This window comes from Drosophila mojavensis, unplaced genomic scaffold, assembly GCF_018153725.1.
Source record: "Drosophila mojavensis isolate 15081-1352.22 unplaced genomic scaffold, ASM1815372v1 contig_36, whole genome shotgun sequence".
Classification (NCBI taxonomy): Eukaryota; Metazoa; Arthropoda; class Insecta; order Diptera; family Drosophilidae; genus Drosophila; species Drosophila mojavensis.
This window is the reverse complement of record NW_025318858.1, coordinates 1,166,657-1,190,760: the sequence shown is the minus strand read 5'-3', so window position 1 is coordinate 1,190,760 and position 24,104 is coordinate 1,166,657. Positions and strand designations below refer to the sequence as shown.

The window sequence follows — 24,104 nt, the reverse complement described above, 5'->3', positions numbered from 1 at the left end:
TATTTACACAACAGCAAAAATAGCATAAAATTTGAGCACAATTTGTTGTTAAATTTTACATCTTAAGTTTTTAAAATAATTTTTTTAAGAGCTGTTGGTGTTTTCTTTACTTATTTCTTTTCGACTAAGTCTAAAAACTCTAAATTCGAACTTAGAGAAATATTTTTATAGTACAATTTATATAATTATTTTTCTTTTAATTGCTTTACACACACAATTATATATATCTGTATATAAATAATTATTTTAGATGTATATTTTTATAGCTACTCTGTACATTAGTTCATATATATATGTATTTATATTTATATCATTTATAAATATATTTGCTTTATATATATCTGATGTGGGTCTTAATCAAATACTTTTTTACACTGTTTATGATATGCGTGCATTTAATTTTTAACTTTTTAAGAATTTTTGTTTTATGATTATGATTTGAGAAGCTTCTGTTAATTTTTTTTTTTTTTTAATTCATGATATGCAGCGCAAAGAGTTTCATTTGGTACAAAGCGAAAGAAAATTTCAAGAAAAAAACAAAACAACAAAATTGTAACTTAACCATTAAATATATGGGTATATGTATATATTCATTTTATAAAACACAACGCTTGATATTTTTATTACCTAAGGGAATGTGCGAGCTGCTTCGGTTTCCATATGCTACAGATATATATATATATATATATATATGCATATAGCTTAACTTCATATCGATTTTGCTGCTATGACACATAATTAATATTTGTATACTCGTTCACGAAATGAAAAGGGTATACTAGATTTAGGCGCCTGGATTTCATCAAAGCTAGGGACTTTGAAATACCTATAAGCCGTTAAGAATTTCTAGATACGCATATAAAAACGGGAAATACTTTATGTGTCCTTACTGAAATGCTATTGTCAAAGCTGTTAGAAGCTGGAAATTCGGAATGCATAGTCAAGCTAAAATAAAAAATATATATACTTCGCCCATCAGAGGCGAAGAGTAAACTATAGGTTACAAAGACCGACAAAATTTTACAGTTAACTTGATGCAAGCTCCTGATCCGTGAACGAGCATTAAGCAGTCGGTCATGCCCGACTGCAGCTTTCTTAGTTGCATTATTATATTATTATTATATTTTTTTGTGAAGCACAATGTCATTTAAATGCCAATTTATTGGTACTTGGTCGGGGCTAGTTCAATATATATATAGAAGTATACATATATATATACCACAAAATCTATGCTTTATATAGAGATATATATGTACACAAACAGACGCACGCATACACGTTGATTGGGAAGACATTCGGCACACACGCACTCACACACACACAACAGAAATAACTATCAACTTAGAGCTACAGAAAACTCAGTTAAAAACACGCACACAATGCTGGGAATTCTTGCTTCTGCTCCTTCTGCATGTTCTGCTGCTCCTGCTCCTGCTCCTGCTCCTACTTCTTCTCCTCCATCTACTGGCAAATTAGTTAACATATATATTTTAAACACAAATTGGAAGTTCTTCAGTTATTAGTTTTTAGTTGTAGTTCGTAGTTATCTGCTTAGCCATTAGCTAGTGCGCCTGCCACTTGAACTTGGACTCCATTAGCCACTGCTGTCCCTTGGAGTAGTTGCAGGGCCGCAGCAGCGGCGTGCTTGCATCATCTCGCGTGGCACGTTGCAAGCACTGACCCGTGTTCGTGTGTCTGATCCACTTCTCCTGCAATACAGATTACGTTCGGTATCTATTTACATTGGTATGCATCCAATACTTACCTCTGCATCGTACACCCATTCCTGATTGCCGCCCATATTGTGGCAGCGCACCATATTCACTGGCCCATTGGAGCTGGCCGCATCCAGGCACAGATCATCCGACATTATCTGCTGCCGCTTGGTATAGGCAAACACCTGATTGCCGCCGAGGCCGTGGCAATAGCTGCTGCCCACCTTCTCATTGTACTTGCGACCCATGGTGTCCAGGCAGGTTTCAGTCTCGGCATTACGTATCTATCAGAAATTTTATATAGTGATTAATCACTGTAGTTTTCGATAGGATAATAAGAGTATCCCCAAGTTAAATCGAACACTCAAGACTTACCTCGCCCAGATAGTAGTAATCCAGTGGCATCAAGCTCTCTGGATAGACGTTCTCCAGATACCAGCGGAAGCTTTTGCATTGCAAACGTTCACGCAAAGCTTTACGATCGCTAACATCTCCAGCTGAAGCTTTGCGAGCGCCTAAAGGGGTTCCAAATTGGATGTCAAAGAGAAAGACATAGAGAGAAGAGGGATAGATTTTTAGTAAACTTTCAGGAGAATAACTGTAGAACATCTATGTTAGTGTGCGTGTGGGTGTTATTATTTTTTTCATTTGAAGCTACAATAGTGTTGGTTAACAGCTATGTACAGACAAAGTGCGATTAAACAAAAGCAAGCAAAGGAGAGAGTGCAGAACTTCCTCCCCAAAAAATTTAAACAGAAGCCAAAAATGTGCAAATATACAAATGTAGTTAATATGGTTATACAAAGCATGCATAATAATTCATATATACTTTTCTATATACAAAATGTACGCAGCATATATAGCTTAAAGCATATAACATTAGGGGTATCCAGGTGCAACAAATTTCAATTCAACAAATTCATGGAATACCCTTAATCAAATAGAAAATACGAACTAAAATGCGTGAATGTCGGAGAGCGGGGAAGGGACAAAAACAGGCGTCGTGTGGGTGGGTGTGGCATTATCATTTCGAATGTTTCTTTTTCTTTTGGACAAAACAATATACAAACCAATAATTTGAAAAAATATATAGACATAACGGAACCTTCGGGAGTGAGAAGAATGGGACAAGAAAATAGACAAAGCAAAAGTTAAGAAAAACAATGGACTTATACAAAAACGGATAAGAATGTTTCAACCGGTCGTATCCGGCTGGCCAATACTCGTTCACAGGCTAGCAGGGCTTATATATATCTGAAAAAATTCCAGTTGTGCCTTATGCTTTAAAGATTTAAAGATAAAACTTTATATATCCAATATAGTTTTGATCTTGACTTGTCAATACGTCAATATATTTATATTCAAAATTTCCTGTTATAGAAAATTTGGAATTTACTTACATAGTATATAAATTTTATGATGATTGATTTTAAGCCTCTTAAGCGGAAAAATGGTTTGTATTCATCCAGACAGACAGACGAGCGAGCGTACAAAATAGAGATTACACTCAACCAATATACTCTTTTCACTTCGTGAACGAGTATACACAGAAAAACACAATTAAATAAAGGGGGTTCTTGTGGGGGTGATGGGTGGGTTTTTGTTTAATACTTGGCCATGCCATATATCATATATATATTTTAACTATATATATGAATAATAGAATATAGGTAAATACAATATACATATATGTGTGTAGTATATAAGACAGACAATTGCAAAATGCAGAGCGTGCTGCTTGCACAAGAAATATATAGATATATATATATAGATGAAACATATTAAACTATATATATATATATTATAGAGAGATATATAGAGAGAGAGAGAGACAGAAAAAGAGTGAAGCAGAAAAGCAGGTGAGAGAGACAGACAGATAGAGTGAAATTGCATTCAGCGAGAGTTTTATTTGATTTTGTTCTAGTTGTTGTTCGTTAACCTGGATAAAAACTGTAGTAGAACTCTTTCCAGTCGTCCAGCCACACCTCGACCAGACGCGCATTGTTATGATTAACAATCTCCGTCGTACCGCCCGGGAAGGTATATGGGGTTGATTTACGAAAGACATGACCGACACGGGAACAGGGCGCTATCTCAAGCAGGCCGCCGCACATCCAAACCTGGACACAGGGGCACCAATAATCAGTCAAGAGTTCAGTTAGTCGGGCAGAGTTATCATGAAAGTGGGGTTAAGGAGAAAGAAAGAAAGAGAGAGAGAGAGTAAGTGATAGAGAGGGAGAGATAGAGTTGTACACATATATATTCAGTAACAGAGTTGGGCCAAGCGCAAATATTGACCTGAGTTGGAGCTGTACCTAGGGAGCTGAAAAAGGGCGGAGCAGTGTGAGAGAGGGATGGGTAAGCAGTTGGGTATAGAGGTCACTTAATAATTAGCTTATCGAATTAGGTTACTCTTTGAGTGCAGCACATCATAGAGTATTTTGTATATGCTACTGTGAAACACTCGCTACTCGCTATAGCTAGTTATAGCAAGCAGCAGCTGTAATAAGTGAGTATGAATTGACTCATAACGAGTAGCCAATCATAGTTTAAAGCAAGTGGCGAGTAGCTAGTCGTTGAAGCTGCCTAAGCAGAGGCACATAACGAGTACCTCTAACGAGTAGTTGTAATGAACAACCAACGAGTACTTATAGCGAGTAGGTTAAAATAAGTAAGCGATTTGTAACGAATAGCAATAAGCGAACAAGCTTCATAGAGAGTAAATCTTAACGTTGACGAGTAACTGTTACTCGTTATGAGCAGCTGCGAAGCAAAACAGGCAAAACTCTATAAGCCAGGTTCAATGCTGCAACGAGAATGGCCAAAAGGTGAGTCCAACAATCCTAGCCAAGAACGAGAGAGAGAGAGAGAGAGGGAGAGAGAGACGCCTACAAAAATGTCACAAATAAACTTATATAAAAAAATTGCAAAAAATTATATATTACTTAAAAAAAAAAAACTTAGGAATAAAAACTAATCTCTAGAATATGAAATACCAATTCGTGTAAAATTACATAAATATTAAATTTAAGTTTAGTTTAGCCTAAGTTAAAGGAAAATAGTACTCAGTGTTAGATGAGTGTTATGATTAATGTATTATCCAAATTTTTCCGTTTTGATTTCATTGTATTTTGGTTAGTTTTCAGTTAATAACAAAAAGTTCGCGCTTGGCTGTTGCCCTTGGCGTCTCGTTTAGACAAAAATTTACGAAACATTTTGAATATAAATGAAGAAAATTTAAAAATTAAACAAATCCATATTTATCAATATACTAATTATGATCATTAACAAATTATAAAAAATATATATGTCGGATTTTTAACATTTGGTTAAGCGACGACAGAGGCAGTAGCTTTTCTTTGTAGTTTAGTATTACATTATATTCTGTGTGTGTTACGATACATTACATAAAATGCATGTAGTATATATAGTTAGCTAGTTATATATATTTTATATATGTGTATATATATCAATATATTATTCAAATGTTTTGTTAATTATGCTCAAAATAATGTTTATGGTTTGTTTTTCTGGCATTGTGTTTTGGTGTTGTTGTATGTGTTTTAGTATTTTTAGTATATTGTAGCGCTTGTTGGTTGGAAACTGTTTTCAAAATATTCTTGCAGTAGCGAACTATTCTTGCATTTCTTGTCTAAAATATATACTGTTGCTATATGTTTTACCAATTTAGATAAAAAAAAACCTTTTGTATCGTTTTCTTTTTTTTATAAAGTGAAAATCTTGAATTGGGTTATTGTGAAAAAATAATACTAAAATAAATACTAAAGTATATATTTGTAATGAAAATTGAGAAGTTTTACCAGATTTTAAATGATTATCGTATATATAAAGAAAATATATACTTATATACTTTGTACACTACTCACAATCATAATACCATATATATTTTTTCCATATCTGCAAAAATATTTTAAATCCGGCAAGCCGAAACTAATTCTTTGGTCTTGGGTTAATTTTGTTCTTAGTATTTTTTTTTTTTTTTTTTTTTTTTTTTATTCTTTGTTTAGTAACAAGTGAAAGCCAATCAAAATATGTATATAAAAATTCAAGTGTTAGATGCGCATTAATAGTATTTGAATATATTGAATTGAATTTAGTGTGGTATAAGTTTTGTTGTATTTTGTCAATGTAAATCTTGGTTTTGGTATTTTCGGTATTTTTTTTAGCGAACCTGTGCTCATTGCATAATAGAAATCACGCCACTCGTCCAGCCATACCTCGGCCACCCGCGCCGCATTATGCAGCACAATTTTGGCCACGCCTCCCGGGAAGGTGTACGGCGATTTGTCACGGAACACGTGACCCACATGCGAGCAGGGTATAATTTCTAAAATGCCACCGCATTGCCATATCTAGAGAGTTGTCACAGCATTTGGTATTTTTTTTAGTGTTTCGTTGTTTGTGATTCGATTTTTTAATTTTAGAAATAATATTTAGAAAACAAAAATAAAACATATATTAAAAATTAAGATATGACTCAAATCAGGCGTAGAGTAAATGAAAAATGATAACAATAATTAACATTATTATTATTATAATGATTATATGATAAATGTAGGCAAATGGGCAACACTTTTTTTTATAATTTTTTGCGGCTTGGCTTGGTAGCTGTAAGAACGAATAGAAAAACGATAGAAGGAAAATATTTCAGTGCGTTTGGTCTTACTCGGAATGACATTTCCAAATTTTCACCGCCCCAGATGTCCATGCCCTCGTCGTAGGAGCCAATCTCATAGAAGTATTCCTTGTCGATCGAGAACAATCCGCCAGCCATAGTCGGCGTCCTCAACGGAGCTGTGCGATCGTTATTCCGTCTCGCCATCTCACGCTGCGGCACACGATACCTGAACGAACAGAAAATTTAATGAGAATCTAATGTACAATATTGATAAAAGCAACAAAGTCAGCTATTAAATATGGTTATATTAAAATTGTAGAGCTCTTGTTGAGGAACTATGGTTCAGTCACCCCTTAACTTATAAATTTTCTAATAAAGACTTCTCCACCAAAAATGCCATCTCAGTTAAAGCTTGTCTACTTTACAAACAATAAAACCTGCACCACATTCGATAGATTAAAATTCGATTAAAATTAGAGTCTATATGTATAACCAAGTTTATGCTGAGTGAAAGCCAAAGTAGTAAGGGCACGCACCATCTGAAGTTGAGCTTCCAGTTGAAGCCGCCCCACGTCGAGTCCGATGCGGTTATATACTCAAACGTGTCATCCGAGATGACATCAATGATGGGGCAGACGACGGTGCGACGATTTTGCACGATGCGAGCGAGCAGAGGCTCCAGCCAGCCCTCAGTGCATTCGCAATGAGCGTCCAGGAAGGTGATCACCTCACCTGTCACATGCTCAGCGCCGAGCAGGCGAGCGCGAATCAGGCCCGAGCGTTTCTCCGTGCGCAGCACAAACGTACGCACAGGTAACTTGGCCACGTAATCCTCCAGCTGTTTGCCAAGGAAGTCTGAAATAGTAAAGTGAAACATTTAGATAGATGAACACTTATCAAAATACTGAATGTACAACAAAAACTTTAAATAAATGCAACAGTTTCAAGCGCCAGTGCGAGGGAGACGGAGAAACGTGGGTATAATTTGAACAGGCAACAAGACTTACGCACGTCTTCGAGCATGCATGCACACTTGAATCCGTCTGTACATACATAAGCAATAAAGTGCTTGTATTGCTTATGCATGTGAATATGTGTGCAAGCTCCAAGGAGTTTTTTCACAAGCGCACTAACACTTGAATACTCCATACAAAAATAATCAAGCATAGCTAACAACAACGAAGCTTTGCTGCGTATGCATGTGTGCATTTGAGAGAGCAACCGAAAGAGAGCAAGCAACAACAAAGTAATGTAGCGGGACCATAGAGGAGAGAGAGCAGCCAACTGCCTCGCTCACACTAAGTCCCAATGGCACTCAAGTTCCGTTGTGCATTGTGAGGGCATGAAGACATTATGAGAGGCAACTATGCAAATACGAACAAGAGGGTATGGGGGATGAAGAAAAGTTTGTTCTAGCTGCCACAACTATGTACATTTATATGTATATAATGCTCTATGTTTCGTTGCTTACCTCGCTCACTGGCATCGTCCACCAATATGATCTCCTTTAGTAGAGAACGCGGCGAGCGATTGATGACGCTCCAAACTGTGCGCAATAGGGTGGTCCACGCCTCATTATGGAAGACAATAACTATTGAAGTCGTAGGTAGCTTTGAAGGATAGTGCTTGTGACGGCAGCTAGAAAATAATAATGATAAGGTTTATTAAAATAATGAGTTAGTAAACTAAACTATTCACTCTTTCTTCTAACTGCTAATAACTTTAAATAGCTACAGGATATTCTCTCCTCTCCGTACACTTACTTCTCATGCCGCACATCTGTTAGCGAGCGATTCAATGAGATCATATCGCTGGCCAATAGGTTGAACTGATTCTCCTTGAACTTCTCCTTCATGAGATCTTTCATATCGGCGGGTATTTTGACGGGTTTGCCCATTTCACCAGGTTTACCCCGAGACTCTCGCACTGTGGGTGCTTGGAACCATTTCTTTAAGACAACACTGCGATAGGTCATCGAAATGCCACCGGAGACAAAGCCCTGACCCATTATAGGTGCCGGACCACCGCCATTATCCTCGCCATCCAGTGACTTCTCGGTATTTATTTCATTGTCATTAACGAGCTGATTGTCGTCCGCCAAACGCTCAGCGTTGGGCAGCTAGAAAGGGATGGGCAGAGATATAACAGTTTATGACAGCTCCTTTATATGCGATATATCATTAGCTCACCTCAACATCGTATTCGCCGGCTCGCCGGCAACGCCAGCCATCTTTACCGATGCAGTCCGAATAACGGGCAATGAGGACAAAGTCAAATATGACCCAAACCAATGAGGTGAGCAGGACAATGCGACAGGTGTTTGAGCGCATGCGTCCGCGCATTTTGCGTGTAAATGTTTGCAGCGTCATGTTAACTCTATATATGTATATGTGTGAATGCTGTGCGCTTGTCAAACTGTCAAAGTTTGACCTTTATTAACTGTACAAATTTTCAATTGCAAGACAAATTTGATTTCTTTACTGTCAGTTGTTCAGTTTGGCAGCAATCAGCTTTTGTCTGTTTCGGACGTAGCTCAACTCAATGCTCGTTCATGTTAACTGGTTGCAGCAATCTGCTTTTGTCTGTCATGCTTGGCTACTATTGATACACACTCATAGGATACACACACTAAGGATATGTGAATGTTGTTGTAAATGTAAACAGTATAGAACTTTTCTGATCAGACTTTTGGTTAACACGCGCTGCTCTTCCTATGAATTGCTATTATTTTTTCGTTGCTGCTATTGCTGCTGTTGTTGTTTTGGCACATTTGTGTAGCAGTCGCACTCTCTCTCTCTCTCTCCCTCTGTCTCTTTCTCATGCTACGCAGAGTCAAGCGGCTGCTGCTTTTGTTGTTGGTGTTGCTTAACTAGTTGCCCCCCTTGTGGCATCCTCTCCGGTACACTCCAGTCCCCTCGACACCCGCTGCCAGCTCATAGCCCCACCAATAACCAGTTTGTTGCTCGCCTCTTCCTCTTCCTTTTATGTGTCTCCGAAAGACCTTGAGAAACAAGTCAACTGTAAAGAAAGCATACAAAGATCAACATTAACAAAAATTCGACAAGAGAAACAACAAAAAATACCATAAAACTATAATTTATGTATGTAAATATATGTCTAAGGTGAAAATGAAAGTTTTATTCGTTGAGATTACGAGTTTTTGGTCACACAATAAATTGTTAGCTCTTTGTTCAGTGACGAACTCAACTTGAAATATGACTTGCAAATATTTTCGGTTTCAAGCCAAACTTGAATTCAACAATTTTTATTGTTTTTAATGAACAATTGTGCCATACACATATTTTTTAAAATATCAATAAATCTTATAAGACCTTTCCAATGGTAGCGCAGAAACCAATTCCAATAGGAATACTTTCAAATAACAACAATGCAATCTGTTAAAAGCTTTTTCTGCTGTTAACTAACAGTGCGCATTAATCCTATGGGATTCTATGTAAAAGTCCAATTGTAAAATACGGAACAATACATTTTAACAATATATAAATTTATATCAACAATTTTCCACAATACTATGAAACCTTTTCTAAAGCTGTTATCTGTTTACTTAGCTGTTAGCTAACAGTACACATTTATCTTATAAGACTGTATGAAATGCTCAAGTTCCAACTAACTGTAAAGTGCTAACGCAATAGGAATTTCTCCCCTAAGCTTATCGCAAAAATTTTCTACCGAGATTTCCTGGAATTTTTCCCAGCTGCAAATTTCGTGTCAATAAATTGAATACAATGGAGAAAAAAGAAACATTCAAGTGGCATTTTCTCTAATGTCAGCTCAAACCACAAAATCCTCAGAAGCATTTTACGAAAAAGGAGGAAGAAAAAGAGACACAAATTGGTACCCAAATTCCGTTGACAAAGGTCATAGTCGCAGCGCTCCTAAAAATGCCACAATACAACAGCAGCAACAAAAACAACAATTTGTTAAAACAGACTAACGGAAACCGGCACCAAAAACGAGATGTCGGTGGCGACTCGAATCATGTGAAAATTTTACAGCGCAGGCTTCTAGACTCCAAATATACCCTATAAAAGCAAGCAAATTCTGTTTAACATTAACATTAAACTAGAGTCCACATTTAACATTAATTGTTAAGTAAGTTTGCAGTTTACAGTCTGTTTACAAATTTCCTTAACTGTTCCAACAACTATCAGAGCAACTTTATGTATGTTTGTACATATGTACATACATATTTCGTCTCAGATATAAGGCAACAGTTTGATTTATTGACTGCTGTTAATAATAGAGATGAAATTGAAAATATCAAAAAAGATTTCCATGCATCCAATAAGAGCTCCAGTGCATCAATGGGTATCACGAAAAAGCGCAACAACTCTTAGCGGTATTTTTTTCGTCTTCTTTTTGCGCACATAACATGCATTTGAATCATTCATAAGGCATGCGACGAGTGCCAAAGCTGCGCCTAGATAGCATGATAGGGCAGTGCAAGCGAGAGAGATTGATGCATAGAGTGAGGAATGGGAGGGAGAGCGGGTAGGCGTAAGCGCATTCCAAACCAGTTTCCCATAGCACAATGCACGCACACGTCAAGCGCTTGTCGAGAGGCCACGCGAGCGAAAGAGATGCAGAGAGACAGACAGGAGTGAGGAGAGGGCGGTTAGTTGAAAGGGCAAAGCTGTTAAAATATGCAGTTGCATGTGCAGAGCAGCGAATGATGAGGAGAGCAGCAGAGCGAGCGGGGCAGAATAACGAAGTGGCAAATGACAGCCAAAGCTAGCAGCGTTGCCAGAGTGTCCTTCAGTGTGCGCCACAGGACAAGCTGTCAATAATGCACCCAATAACAAAGATACAAAACGGGTTTTGAGCTGCTCACGGAAAAGACTATTGTAAAAGTATATAAAAATAAATTACAATTTTTATAAAAACGGCATTAATTAAAATATAATAAATAATATTGTTCTCTTTTTTAACTTTTCTATAGGCATTCTTTAATTTTGCTGCAATCATTTTTTACAGTGTACATACATTCATATGAATGTCTGCCCGAGCAATTTAATAATTTTTGCAAAAGCTTTTTGTGTAATGCTGCTGTCACATTTCGTTTAATATATTATTTACAAAATGCTTTCAAATAAACAGTATTTAAAATATTCATAAAAACATATAAAAAGTATTTCAATTAATCAATCCAGTTATTTTTTGTTGTGCTTTAATTTATGAATAATTTATGCAACAATTTTACGCAATCGTGATTCAAACTCAATAAATTATTCATGTGTAGGATTTGTATAGGAAACGGTAAATGATAAACGAAATTATAATTGAACTCAAATTAATTGAAATGTCAAAAATGTGCGAGTTCTATTGTTAGGCGTGCATACATTTAGAGCACCCACTGTAGCAGGCGGCACATGAAAGTAAAAGGTCTTCAACTGTTAGACAACGCCTGTTAATTGGACTGTTAATCAACAGCTAATCACTGCTAACAGGCATATGCAACAGATAAACATCTAATGTTCTGCTGTAATCAATGCAAACAGCTTATTGGTTCTTATGCTATTAACGTTAAAAATATTAATAAAGACCCATTTATCACCTAATTATAATTCAATTCAAATCAATTGAGGCAAGGCAGCCCAACACAAAAACGACAAATCAGCAAATGCTCTACACACAGCGAGAACAACAATATTAACAGCCTCAATGTAAACAGCCGCAGTGTAATAGAGTGTGAGTGTAAGAGAAGGAGAGCAAACGTGCACGTGTGTGTGTGTGTGTGTGGGCGCCGTTTGTGAGCTGCTGCTGCTGCTGCTTTGATTTGTGTTTATCGCGTTTTCTCCTTTTCACTTTGATTTCGCATTGGTGTACGAGTTTTTGTCTGTGTGCTGATAAGCTCTTGTTGTTCAGCATTCAATTTTTAATTTTAGTAACAAAGTTTTGCTAGCTACGCTGCATAGCGTGCGTAAATTAAATTTTGTATTTTAATTAAAAGTCGCACAGCGCGTCGCACAGTGTTTCGGAAAGCTGTCAAAGTGTAATAAATTGAAACGACACGACGTCGTGCTGCTGTGCGCTCACACACACCAGCACAAACATCTCACCCAGCATAGACTCTCGCTGTCTGGCCCCCTCTAGCGATCTCACTCTCTCTGCTACACTTTGTAACGGCGCTATGGACATACTGAGCGCGGCGGAAGCAAAGTTTTTTTTTTTTTTTTTAAGAGAGCGACGACTGTTGCTAGAGCTGTTTATGGCTACTGATAAGCGTGTCTGGTGTAGGCGTGGTACACTGTACACGTGTGTATGTGTAAGTGTGCGTGGCACTTGTAGCACACTTTGACATGTTTTTGCTTGTTGAGTGTGCGGCGCTCACTTTAAACGCCCCACAACAATTAATTTGATGAAAATCTGTGTCAATTTCATGTGAAAAGCTTTGACGCCCAAGATAGCAGCACATAAAATGAATTACTTCAGATATTTATTGGAAAGGGAAGTAATGAAAATTACTGATATTGTATTCTTGAATTCTTCGTGTTAAAGGCTAAAATAACTCTAATTACGATTTATCAGCCACATCCGCCGCTTAAAGCTGTTAGCGAGATTTCAGCCATATGGGCAACACTGAAACATCGCTGTGACGTGGTGACAACTGAGCAGCCAACAACAGTTTTGAAAAAAGCTGTTTTAAAGCTATTTGAGCAATTTATTAATGAATTGGCGAGTTGGCAAGTTGGCAAAGGTCGCGTCAAGTGGCTGGCGGCTTGTTTTACAACAACACAACAACAACAACAGCAGCAGTTACAAATGAAATTGTAACAGAAAATGCAATTAAGCGACGGAAAACAAAAAGCACAGTGAAACACAACCATTCGCAAATGTCAGCAATTAAGCTCAATTAATGAAAATGTCAAATTGTGTAATTACAAAAAAAATTAAAAATTTAATAGTTGCAGCGACTAGAGACCCCTGAACGACGATTATGATGACGGTCAACTGGTTCCCATGGTACGAATAAAGCCAAATTATGTGAAATGAACATGAAATCAGTAAATTAATGAATCTGTGCCTATGTCTGAGTCCCTTATTACAATTTTCAGATATGACCCACATAATAGAAATAGAAGATATACAACGTAAATTTCCCTTAAAATATCCCTATGCATAGCTCATCTGCCACAAACACATGTGTATGTATATACTTATTTATAACATCACAATCCACAATCAGTTCCACTACTTACAATCCACATTGATAAATGTCCTGCAGTAGTTCAGCATCATAAATCCAAACTAAATTTCTCACATGCTTGATATCACCTTTATGAATTCCATGCCCACAATTTATTATTGCAACAACAAATGCAGCACACAGGCACACACACATTCCACATGCCAAACGCATTCACACACAAATAAATTCATCATTCGAATGCTGCCGCCAGCGAGCTACCAAAATAAATCACTGGGCTGTTAAGCCGAGCGCAAAACACATTTTGTATAATTAAGCACGCGCTGAGAAACACAAACACAGGCACAAGCGCACATGCACACAAGCGCAAACAACACCACAAATGGGGAACAAAAAAATCCCACATATAAAATACCGCTTCTTTGGGTGAGAGCAAAAACACATCAAAAGCCGCACCCGCATGCATTCAGTACCCTACATTAGGCAGAGCGAGGGAGATAGAAACAGCGAGAGACGCAGAGTGCGACTGCATTGGCTGGCCCTGCACTTGGCGCGTTTCAATGATCCGTGATGGCCAAACGCCAGATGAGGACAAGCTGATCCGCTTATTGTAGGAGAGCAGGAGAGCGGGTGGAGCGAGAGCAGAGAGCACGCACACAAATAAAATTAATTCAGTTACTTGCTGCTGGCAATACACAGTGCTACAAATTAGGTCTATAAATACACACAGAGAGTCACAAGCACACACACACACACTCACACACACACACTCACACACACATGCATATGAGAGCTCAAACACGTTCCACTTTAAGCGACGCATCGTCTTTGGCGCAACGGGTTAATGAACTGCGCTTTGATAATAAAAATAACAAAATGTTAATTCGCCAACCGGCTCTTATCGAACTCTGATTAACTCTACTACATCTAAATGTATTCTGACTCTGAACAAGCTAACGGATCAGCTGTGCGATAAAAATTAAATATGGGTTAGAGAGAGTGAGAACAAGAGAGAAAGATCGAAACTAAAAATGTTAAAGCTTGTTTTTCATATCAATATCAAGTAGTAGATTTACGGTAGGTAAACGCTGTTGTTCCTGAATTCCAGGTTACTATTTCTAGCAACATGTTGTTAAAGATTTCACTACTTGAATAATGATAGCGTTTGGCTATAAAATAATGTCAATTAAACAAAGTTTGTTAAATGATAAATAAGTTTCCGTGAATTCTTAAGTCACTGTTTTCAAGTGTTTTTATCTTCAAAAATTCCACATTCATTTTTAGGTTATTAGGTTCTAGTCTCAGTTTAGATATCGTCCCATAAGCTTGATAGCGTTAAGAACTTCAAGAATAAAACACAGACCCCTAATAAGTACGTTCCATAAATAAGTAAAGCTGCAAACCAAAAGCTGTGCAAATTAACGAAATTTTATTTACAAAGTAAAACAAATATAAGAAAAAGCTGTTTAAATTGTTGCCCATTTTTATCCATATATATACATACATATATACAGCAAATGGGCCTATTTGTGTCAATAAACAAATAAATATCTTTCAGTGTTGGCTTAAATTCCTTAAATTCCTCAAATGACCAAGAGATCCTAAAATGGAATTGAATACATTTATAGCACTTAGCTAATTTACTATATAACAGGTAAGCACATAAAAAAAAGCTCTTCGAATCTGTCACGAAATAAGGCTACAAATCTGTTTTCTCCGAAAGTCAGCTCTACTGAATCAAGAACAACTTAATTATCATCGTCATCATCATTATCTTTATCATTATGACGCTCTGGTCATCAGATATTCAACGCATTTGCCTTGTCTCTCATCAGCAGCTCATAAACCGAATCTTTGACACAAAACCCAAAAAAAAGGCACAAAAAAGAAAGAAGAAAACATTCCTGACACGCATTTTAATTAAAAGCAAATAGGTTCTGCAACAGAGGCTGCTACCGCTGCTGCTGCTAGGGGGATGGGGGTGGTGGGTTGGCAACGGGCGCGATTGGCGCGCATACAAAAGCTTGCGCTAATTCCAACAATTTGTATGGTAAGTTGCACGAGTTTTTCATTGCAAAAAGAAGAACAACTAATCCTGATATGACACGCACAAAATACCCTATACTGTAATAAAACAAATACATAGATAAAATCTTATAATATACAACTTTTCTTTTATAAATATTCTGAGCTATAATTTACTATAAATATAAGACAATACCACGTAAAAAAAAATTCTTTTATTATAACAGTTGTTCTATACACAATATACCTCGCGTCTAAGCTTTCTGCCATAATTCAAATACCCTCTACAATATCCCTTCGTTCTCTCCCCCTCTCACACTCTTTAAAATGTATAACAAAGCCGCATACAACTTCCCAATGCTCAGTGATGGGATTTTGGTATTTGGTTTTAAATATTCCCTCTGCTGTTAAATGTACCAGACAAATGGGCGTGGGCGTGGGCGGTGGGCAGTGTCTGTACGGTTAGAAAGCAGCAAATATGCTAAGCGTCCGTGTCCAACCGTTTGCATAGCAATGAGCAATTGCCAGCGAGCAAAATTACAACAACAACAAAAAAAATGAAATCCCATTGCAAAGCAAATCATTCCCTTCCTTTTTTACAAACATAAAAGTGTCCCAATTTTTTCGCCGTTGTTTTGTGGCATCCCAATTCGAAAAAGTTTGTTTTGCTCTAAGCCTGAAGGCTGTTAACATACCCTGTAAATTGTTCCTAAACACTAATGAGTACTAAATAATGTATATATTACTTTCTTAAAATATATATTTAAATTATTTTTTCCTTTTACAATGCTTTCATGAAAAACTTTTTCTTTTCGGGCTCAAGCCTTACAAAATGGAACAAATCCGCAAGCTTGAGAAAAGTTTTTCACATTTTATTCTCTCTTACTTTTTTTTTTTTTTGATTTGACATTTGGTCCATGGCCGTCAGCGGACGCCGACGACTTGACCCGCATCATTAACTTTTTTACCATGCGCTGATTACAGCATTAGAGACACTGTTTTCTCGCTTATGCGTTGCAGCTAAGGCGATCAACATTAAGCGATGCGAATCATGAGTAAAGAAAGCGTTGACAATGAAATTGTGATAATATTCCATAAAAAGTTTTATATTAGTTAACTAAACAGTTAAGTTCAAATTTCAAATGAAATGCTTATTATTTCAAAAAATATATATTCAGTAAAAAAAAATCAAAGTTCTGCATTTGTAATCAATGTTGGCTTTTCTGTAAGCAGTCAGCAATCGTCATAAATCACGTTTAAGCTTGTTCGCAATAATGTGCGCGCATGAACGTTAACAGCTGTTGACATCATTCGTTTGTCTTGCGGTTTTCCTAGCAACCCTCACGCATCCACACACACTCATTCCCACGCACACACACACACACACACACACACACACGTGCATACGCACACATTCCATAATACTTGTCGTCGTCGCTCTTTAGTTGCGCCCGCTCATCCCTCTTCTCTGCGTTCGCCCTTCTTCTTCTCTCCTTTGTGGTGCCATTAAAATGTTATTTCCTTATTATTATTGCCCTCAGCGCTTAATCGTCCTGCCCAACAGCAGCGGCGGCGCCCGTCGTGGGGCACTCAACATGTGAGTGAATGGCTGTATAAGCGATTGACTCACTGACTGACTAACTGACAGATTGACTGCAATAACAATACGTGTATTGTGTATATATACACGTATGCATACATGTATACGTATATGTACATACATACATAAATATATTATATGTCCAGTGCGTGCCGGCGACAATGGCAACACATTTCTATGGCATGAATTTGCGTGAGACGTGGCCACGTAATCCTCAGCTTTTGTCTGTGTGTGGCGCCACGAACACACTTACTCTCACACACACACACACATGCATTCAATCTCACCCTCACACACACAAAGACGTCCACTGCTGCTAACTTTGCAAGCGTAACAAGTATGGGTGCTCCAGTTGACGAAGAGATTGTGACAGGTTGGATGACGAAAAGATACCCTACAAGCACTCAAATGAGAGGCTAAAGGCTGAGCATATTACTAGCTGAAGGCAGATAAATCAAAATATAAGCTGCAGCATTTATAGAGACAACATTGGAGATAGAAGTTGTTGATAGAAACAATCTTTAGGATAATTCGCCCAATGACTATAAAACAAAATTTTTGCAGTATATTACGACAATGAAAATGCATTAAGAAATATAATTTATGTGATTCAAAAATTCAATGTCCTGTCACCCAAGCCGTCTGCAGTAGTTCCAAAATATTTATAGGGTATCACAAAGACCTTTTCTGCAGCTACGTCACGTGCATTATGATAACAATAAAGTAAGAGAGCAGGAGCTCGTAATGCGAATGCAAATGCCAGATCGCTTGAGTAACTAGTTTCAAAAATCGATAAGAGTTTTTAATGCGATTATTCTCGTCGGCTCGTCAATATGTTTGCCATGAGGGGAACCTCTACTAAAAACATCTCAACTAATTAAAAAGTTGCGTAACTTTTCGATTACCCCTTGCCTTGGCCTATGGGTGGGACGGATATGACCCTGGGCTAGTGGCCCGCTTCGTAATTAGCCAAAGTGCAGTCGTGCGTTGCTTGGCCTCCTCTGCTTCTTCTGCTTCTGCTGCTTCTTCTTCTTCTTCTTGTTCTCTTGCGGCTCTTATCAAAGGCGAGGCGAACGTCCAATCAATTTAAGATATGAGAACCAGGAACTAGTGACGCAAACTAGCTCATACACTTGAGTGCGGAACAATGTTAGGCGAATTCTCAAACATGATTTCAAAATGTTGTCAAAACCTTTTACCAATACCTTTTACAGACATATATGGCTTGATTTTTTAAAAATGAAAAAAAGGAAGATGCATCTTTTGTAGGTTTTTCGTAAAGATTGAATAGTTCAGTTTAATGGACCAGTTCTCTATCACCTTAAAAGCCTAAATATTCAGAATATTCTTTCAACTAATATGTTCACTAGCTTATTCGTATCATACCCTAGATGCGACATTCTAGTACTCAGGTGGATATGTTGACTATTTCAGTCGAATGAAGGAGTGAATTATATCGATCTCTAGTTCATTTTAAGGAACTAAGGAACTTGGCCAGGTTTTTTTTAAGGAACAGGTTCCCTTTCACATAAAAAACTTGTTAACCTTCTATGTAGCTGTCATGTTTATTCAGCTGTATATTTACACTAGTTCGTTTTAATGAACCAGCTCGCAGACACCTAAATGTTAATTCCTGGCGCCTCGCTAAGTGAACAATTGCAACATAGTTTCCTCATCAAAACATTGTCACATTGTTAACTTTGATAGCACATATGACACACATATTTTAGCATATTAAGTGGAACTAATTACTTAATGAACACCCCTCGGGCGCCCTCTCAATATGTCGCTCTCTTTCTGGCTACGACTATCTGCAAAGATTTTTTCCGCTTGTTAGTTGCGTGGCGGCGTTTCACGCGCTAATAGTTAACAGCCGCAGCAGCAGCAGCAGCAACAATAGCAACAACAATAACAACAGTGACAGCAACAACAACAGTGACAGCCATAGCCACAGCCATAAAACAAACAACAGTTGATCAACATTTATGGGTTCGCTACGGCTATCGCTATTTCTCTTCTGCTTCCCCTTCTTGTTGTTGTTGTCATTGCTACTGCTACTGCAACTCCAACGCTGCCAACCTTGGCAAAAATGCTGCGCTGGCTGCTGCGTTGGCGTTGGCGTTGACTACGCGTCACTGCCGCTGCTGCTTTTGTTGTTGTTGTTGTTGTTATGGCTGACATTGTTGCTGCTATTGTTGTTGTTGCTATAACTCCAGGGCTTTGTCAAGTACAGCTACGTTTGGCCCTGGGGCTGTCGCTGCTTAGGTAGGGGGCGTCGAGCAACGCATGGCTCATAAATTTCTTGCTGCTTTGCAATATGAAATATTTGCAGCATAATTGAATTAGGTATGTATGTATATATATATACAAATATATATAGGTATGTGTGTCTCTCTCGTGTGCGTTGCGCTGTAAATTTTTAATTTATGCTCATAAATAATCAAGCCTTATTCATTAGACTACATTCGAAAGACAGCAAAACAGACAAAAAGTTGAAGCAAAGAAAAGTAAAACAGAATTTTCGCTCTCGGTGTGCACATTCCCAATGCTAATGCGACTCTGTGAAGCAACTATTTTAAGTCTCGAAGAGCATATTATCATAAATAATGAAGTAAGTCATGTCAAATATGAACTGTGCATGCATATTTACATACGCAAGAAGTTTTTGATAATTCTGAAAGTCATAATATACTGGAAACTTTCCTGAATATCAAATGTAGATTAAAGTCAGCAGTGTTCAGAAAGAAAATGCAGTTTTTATACATATTTCCCCATAATGTTAACATAACATGACACGATGTGGACCTATCAATTAAATATACATACATATGCATTACATTTAAATCAAATTTACAGCATATTAACATATATATGTTAATATATACATCTGTATTACATCTAAATCTAATTTACTGCATATTAACATGTATATGTTAGCTTCCATGTTAAGCAACTGAAGCGCTGTTATTGCTTACGTTAACTTGAAATAGCTATAAATTCCCTTACACGTTCACATTGCAAGTCAAAATATAACACAAAGTAAGTGTCACAGCTGTTAACGTTAGCCACTCTGTAAAAGACAACAACAACGAAAATGACAGCCGGCAGCGCGTTGTATGAAAAAATAAAAATTATTATGTGGCAATAAAAAAATGTCGTTTCTTTTGTGTGCACTCCACATTAACTACGTTTATACATTTTAATTTAACTTTTTTTTTTTTCGTTTGTGAAACTTTTTTTGTCCGCCAAAAATAGAAACTAAAAGAGCGCTTGGAAACTTCAAAAGAAAACGATTTTGTTGGTGATCAAGTCGCAAGAGAGCAAGTGAGAGAGGCAGAGAGAGAACGAGGAGGGCAGTGGGCGGGTGGGTTTTGAGTAAAGTTCTCAAGTAACAAAGTGGCTGCTGCTAGTTGAAAATGCTGCGTAATCATTTTTCGGAAGCAAATGGACAGCAAGAACAAAGATTCAGCGAGGGAGAGGTGGGGGTGGGGAAATAAAGTAAGTCGAGTAAAAGCTGTGCAAATAAACGAAGGCGGCAACGTCAGCTGTAGATAAAAGTCGTTGCTTGACTGTGTGCGTGTGGCAGTGGCTGTGTCTGTGTGAGTGACAGACAGAGCAAACAGTAAGAGCAACAGCAGCAACAACAACAATAACGACGAGAATAGCTTAAAAGAAATAAGGCCAATGATGCTTGTATTGTAGCCAAAGCAGACGCCAACTTGACAACGTATTTGTTGTTGCTGCTGCTGTTGTTGTTGTTACTGTTGCTGTTGCTGTTGCTGTTGCGGGCGTGCAGCTAAGGCCAAGCCAAACTCCCAAGGCAATACCACATTATAAGTATGAGGCAGAGCGAGAGAAGGACAGAGGTATGCAAAAGCACAAATGAACTCAAGTAAAACACACAAAAAATTTAAGAAAAAATGTCCAATGTGCGAGCTTTGAAAGTGATTAACGTTTTCTGTGAGAGCCCCTAGCAGTTGTTGATGATTATGATGATGATGATGGCGATGATGGCCTTCTCAACGAGAAGTCAATCAAGCAGCAACAACTAGACAAGGCACACGGAGAAGTGAAACAAAAACAGAAAAGGATGAATAGCGCCGCCTGCTGCAACGGTAAAGTGCAAACAGTGTTGGCGCAGCAGAAATAAAAGAAGCCAGTTTGCAGCCAAAAATCAGGCTACCTTAGATTCTATACATTACTTAGCTATAAAATAAATGTTTTAGAAAATTGGTTGATAACTCTGGCAAATATATTATATTTAAGCCAAATTTAAAGTTATAGATTCGATGAAATAAAGGCTAAATCTGCTATTAATCAAAATCAAGCCGCTAGATTTGGCTTGAAACAAAGTCAAACGCCCAACGCTTACTACGAATTCTACTCCTTCTCCTCCTCGTAGCTGCAAGCTTTTGAATGTTAACATAAATTGTTTTCTCGCCTTTCAATTCTGTTCCATTTTCTTTTGCTTTTCATAATTTTAATAACACGCTAAAAGCAATCAAAAAATTAATAATTTTTTATCTGCCATGAACCATTTGGCTAATACCCTAACTTCTAACGGCAAACGACCTTTAAAAATTAGTAAAGTTCTCATATTTCATTCATATTTTTTATGTGCAAAGTACCAAATGACATTTTCTACACAGTATTGTAAAAACAGCTGCAGTTGGACTGTGGGGAAATTTAGAGAGCATCACATCTGTGCCTGTGCTGCTGTAGCACTAACTGTTATTGCAGGTGCCATGTAGTAGTCTCTCTATCTCTGTGTGTGTGTGTAGTTTTAGTGCCTGAGTCTGAGGGGAATTTTCGCGCTTTTGATAGCTTTCTCTTGTACAACTTTGGACATTGCAACAACGATCGGGGCACATTAAATGTGGCTAGTTATCTGCTTGTGGTCAGTGCGCCATGGCCCACTTTATAGCTTCATTTGGTCAGAAAACAGCATTAGCAAGCAGCAGCAACAACAACTGGAGAAACAGGCAAGCTGGTAAAGCTGCAGAGCTGGCCAGGCAGGCAATTAAGTACTTCGGGCTAACTGCTGGCTATAGTCGGAAAATTTCCATACACTCGGCCAAATTCCTGTATAACAGTTATTATCGATATTTGCATATGTGATATGGACTTATTTTGAAATTTCCTTGATACAGTATTCCAGCTAGAAATTATACTTGCAGTATAAGAGTACATAATATGGGGATTTTTGTGAATGTATTAGAATATTTATTTGAGGTAAAATGAAATATATATTATTATTTTTCTTTATAATTTTATCCAACTTTGGGCGTACAACCAGTTGCAAGTACATATATAATTAAAAGTGATATCTATAGTATATCTATAGTATAGTAAATATGATAATTTACATACATGATATTGGAATATTTATCTTATTTTAGATATTTATAACGATAATAGTTTATATATTAACTTTACAAGTACAAGTTCAAGGTTCTTTTGGTCGTTCAGTATTTCTCTAAGTGTAACTGCAATAATTCGCAATGCAATCAGCACTTCCAGTACTTGCAGAGGCTCCCACAATACCGGACCACCCCACCCCACTTCACCACTTTGATACTGCTCGCTCAGGTGGGCAAGCGATGAGGGATGAGCACTTAACATTAATTACAGCGCAAAAAGCGGCCTTAATGCATTTGGTGCCACTGTGCGCCGGCCAGTTGGTTGAGTTGATAAAAGGCAAATGGAGAAGGAAAAAAAAGCAAACAAACGCATTTACAATGTCCCCCAAACGACGATAAAAGCGACTGCAAATGGGTGCAGAGCAGATAAAAGAAAAACCTGCGTCGACTAAAAGACACACAAACAAACACAACATCAACTTGGGCGAAAAACCAACAAAAAGCAGAATTGCAACCGCTTGAATTAGAGATGAGCATCTGGTTGCATAGAGAGGGGAGAGGAGAGAAATCAGCCGCGAACCGGTTTAATTGAGCGACCTCCAATCAGAATCAAGTTCAAGACAATGCAACAAAAATACCAATGTAAACGCACTCGAAAAGAGATTAGCAATAAAAATTAACTAAAACAAAAACTCAAGAGAGAAGAGGAGAAAAACGTTGCTTTATTTTTACCTTAAACGTTGCGCAGTCGGCGTCGCTGTTGGAGTCTCTGGCAGGGGAAATTCCTGTGAAGCACACGAAAATGTTAGAAGCAGCAGCTGAGGCAGAGCATAAAATGTGCACGCGATTTGCCCGGATTATTTACTTATTTACGCGCTGCAATTGGATGCGAAAACGCGCCCGACGCACTTTCTACAACTACAACTACAATCAGTGGTGTGTGTGTGAGCGTGTGTAGTAATTTTTTTCTCTTTCTTATTTCGTGTAGTAGGTATCAAGTGCCTGCGCACTCAAATACAAACGCACACAATAATAGCGGTGTTTATGTATGGATGTGTGTGTGGCACTTTGCCTATTTTCTTTTATTAGTTATCAAATCTTCACAATGCGAAATATCATATTTTTTGCAAAATTTAACTCACTTTGAAACACTTAAAATTACAATTTTTTTTTTTTTTTTAATTTTTTTAATATTTTTTTTTTTTTTTATAAACAAACGGGTTGCTGTCGTAGCGCCGGCTCGACTGCTGCCTGGGGTGTGCGTAAGTTGTATTTAAATTACTTTCGCGTGTATTTTTTGCTGGCGTACACGTCGTACGCGCCGTATTTCAACAAAAGCGTTTAATTTGTTTTTTATTTATTTTATTAAATACATACAAAACAGACCACGCCACGCGTCCGCACCGTTTGTTGAATCAGAAAAGAATGAGTGAAAAAACCCCAACTCATTATCGATACATCGATAGAGCAGCTCTATGTTGATGCAACTTGGGTGGCAGCATGTTGACAGCGCTGTAGCCCTGGTATTTTTCGCTTGGCAACATGTGGCCAGCTGCTGTGAATGGAAGAGTGCGAACAAGTGCAAGTTATGACCGCA

The 24,104-nt window shown here is 37.7% G+C and overlaps 1 protein-coding gene across 4 annotated transcripts; it reads right to left on the bottom strand.

Annotated features, from left to right (window-relative positions):
* Window positions 1–550: 550 nt before the first annotated feature.
* LOC6575679 (polypeptide N-acetylgalactosaminyltransferase 5) lies at window positions 551–23,953 on the bottom strand. Of its 4 annotated transcripts, none has more exons than XM_002001652.4 (11): window positions 23,885–23,953; window positions 23,240–23,292; window positions 8,544–9,372; window positions 8,118–8,473; window positions 7,826–7,992; window positions 6,891–7,209; window positions 6,403–6,580; window positions 5,908–6,088; window positions 2,091–2,230; window positions 1,766–1,999; window positions 551–1,709 (listed from the first exon to the last, which is right to left on the bottom strand). In XM_002001652.4, the coding sequence occupies exons 3-11, from the start codon at window positions 8,721–8,723 to the stop codon at window positions 1,563–1,565; spliced, it is 1,902 nt and encodes a 633-aa protein (XP_002001688.1). In that variant the 5' UTR covers window positions 8,724–9,372; window positions 23,240–23,292; window positions 23,885–23,953; the 3' UTR covers window positions 551–1,562. The 4 variants fall into 4 exon arrangements, with proteins under 4 accessions (XP_002001688.1, XP_043864998.1, XP_043864999.1 ...); XM_044009063.1 differs by having other exon boundaries at window positions 23,650–23,937; XM_044009064.1 differs by lacking the exon at window positions 5,908–6,088 and adding an exon at window positions 3,655–3,835 and having other exon boundaries at window positions 23,650–23,937.
* Between the last annotated feature and the right edge of the window lie 151 nt (window positions 23,954–24,104).

Bases quoted from the DNA above. Each gene is read 5' to 3' on its own strand.
- LOC6575679 (XM_002001652.4), bottom strand. From the start codon at position 8,723: ATGACGCTGCAAACATTTACACGCAAAATGCGCGGACGCATGCGCTCA. The intron at 7,993-8,117 runs GTAAGTGTACGG...ATTATTTTCTAG, and splicing joins ACAGATGTGCGGCATGAGAA to CTGCCGTCACAAGCACTATC. The intron at 2,231-5,907 runs GTTCGCTAAAAA...GAACCCCTTTAG, and splicing joins CTATTATGCAATGAGCACAG to GCGCTCGCAAAGCTTCAGCT.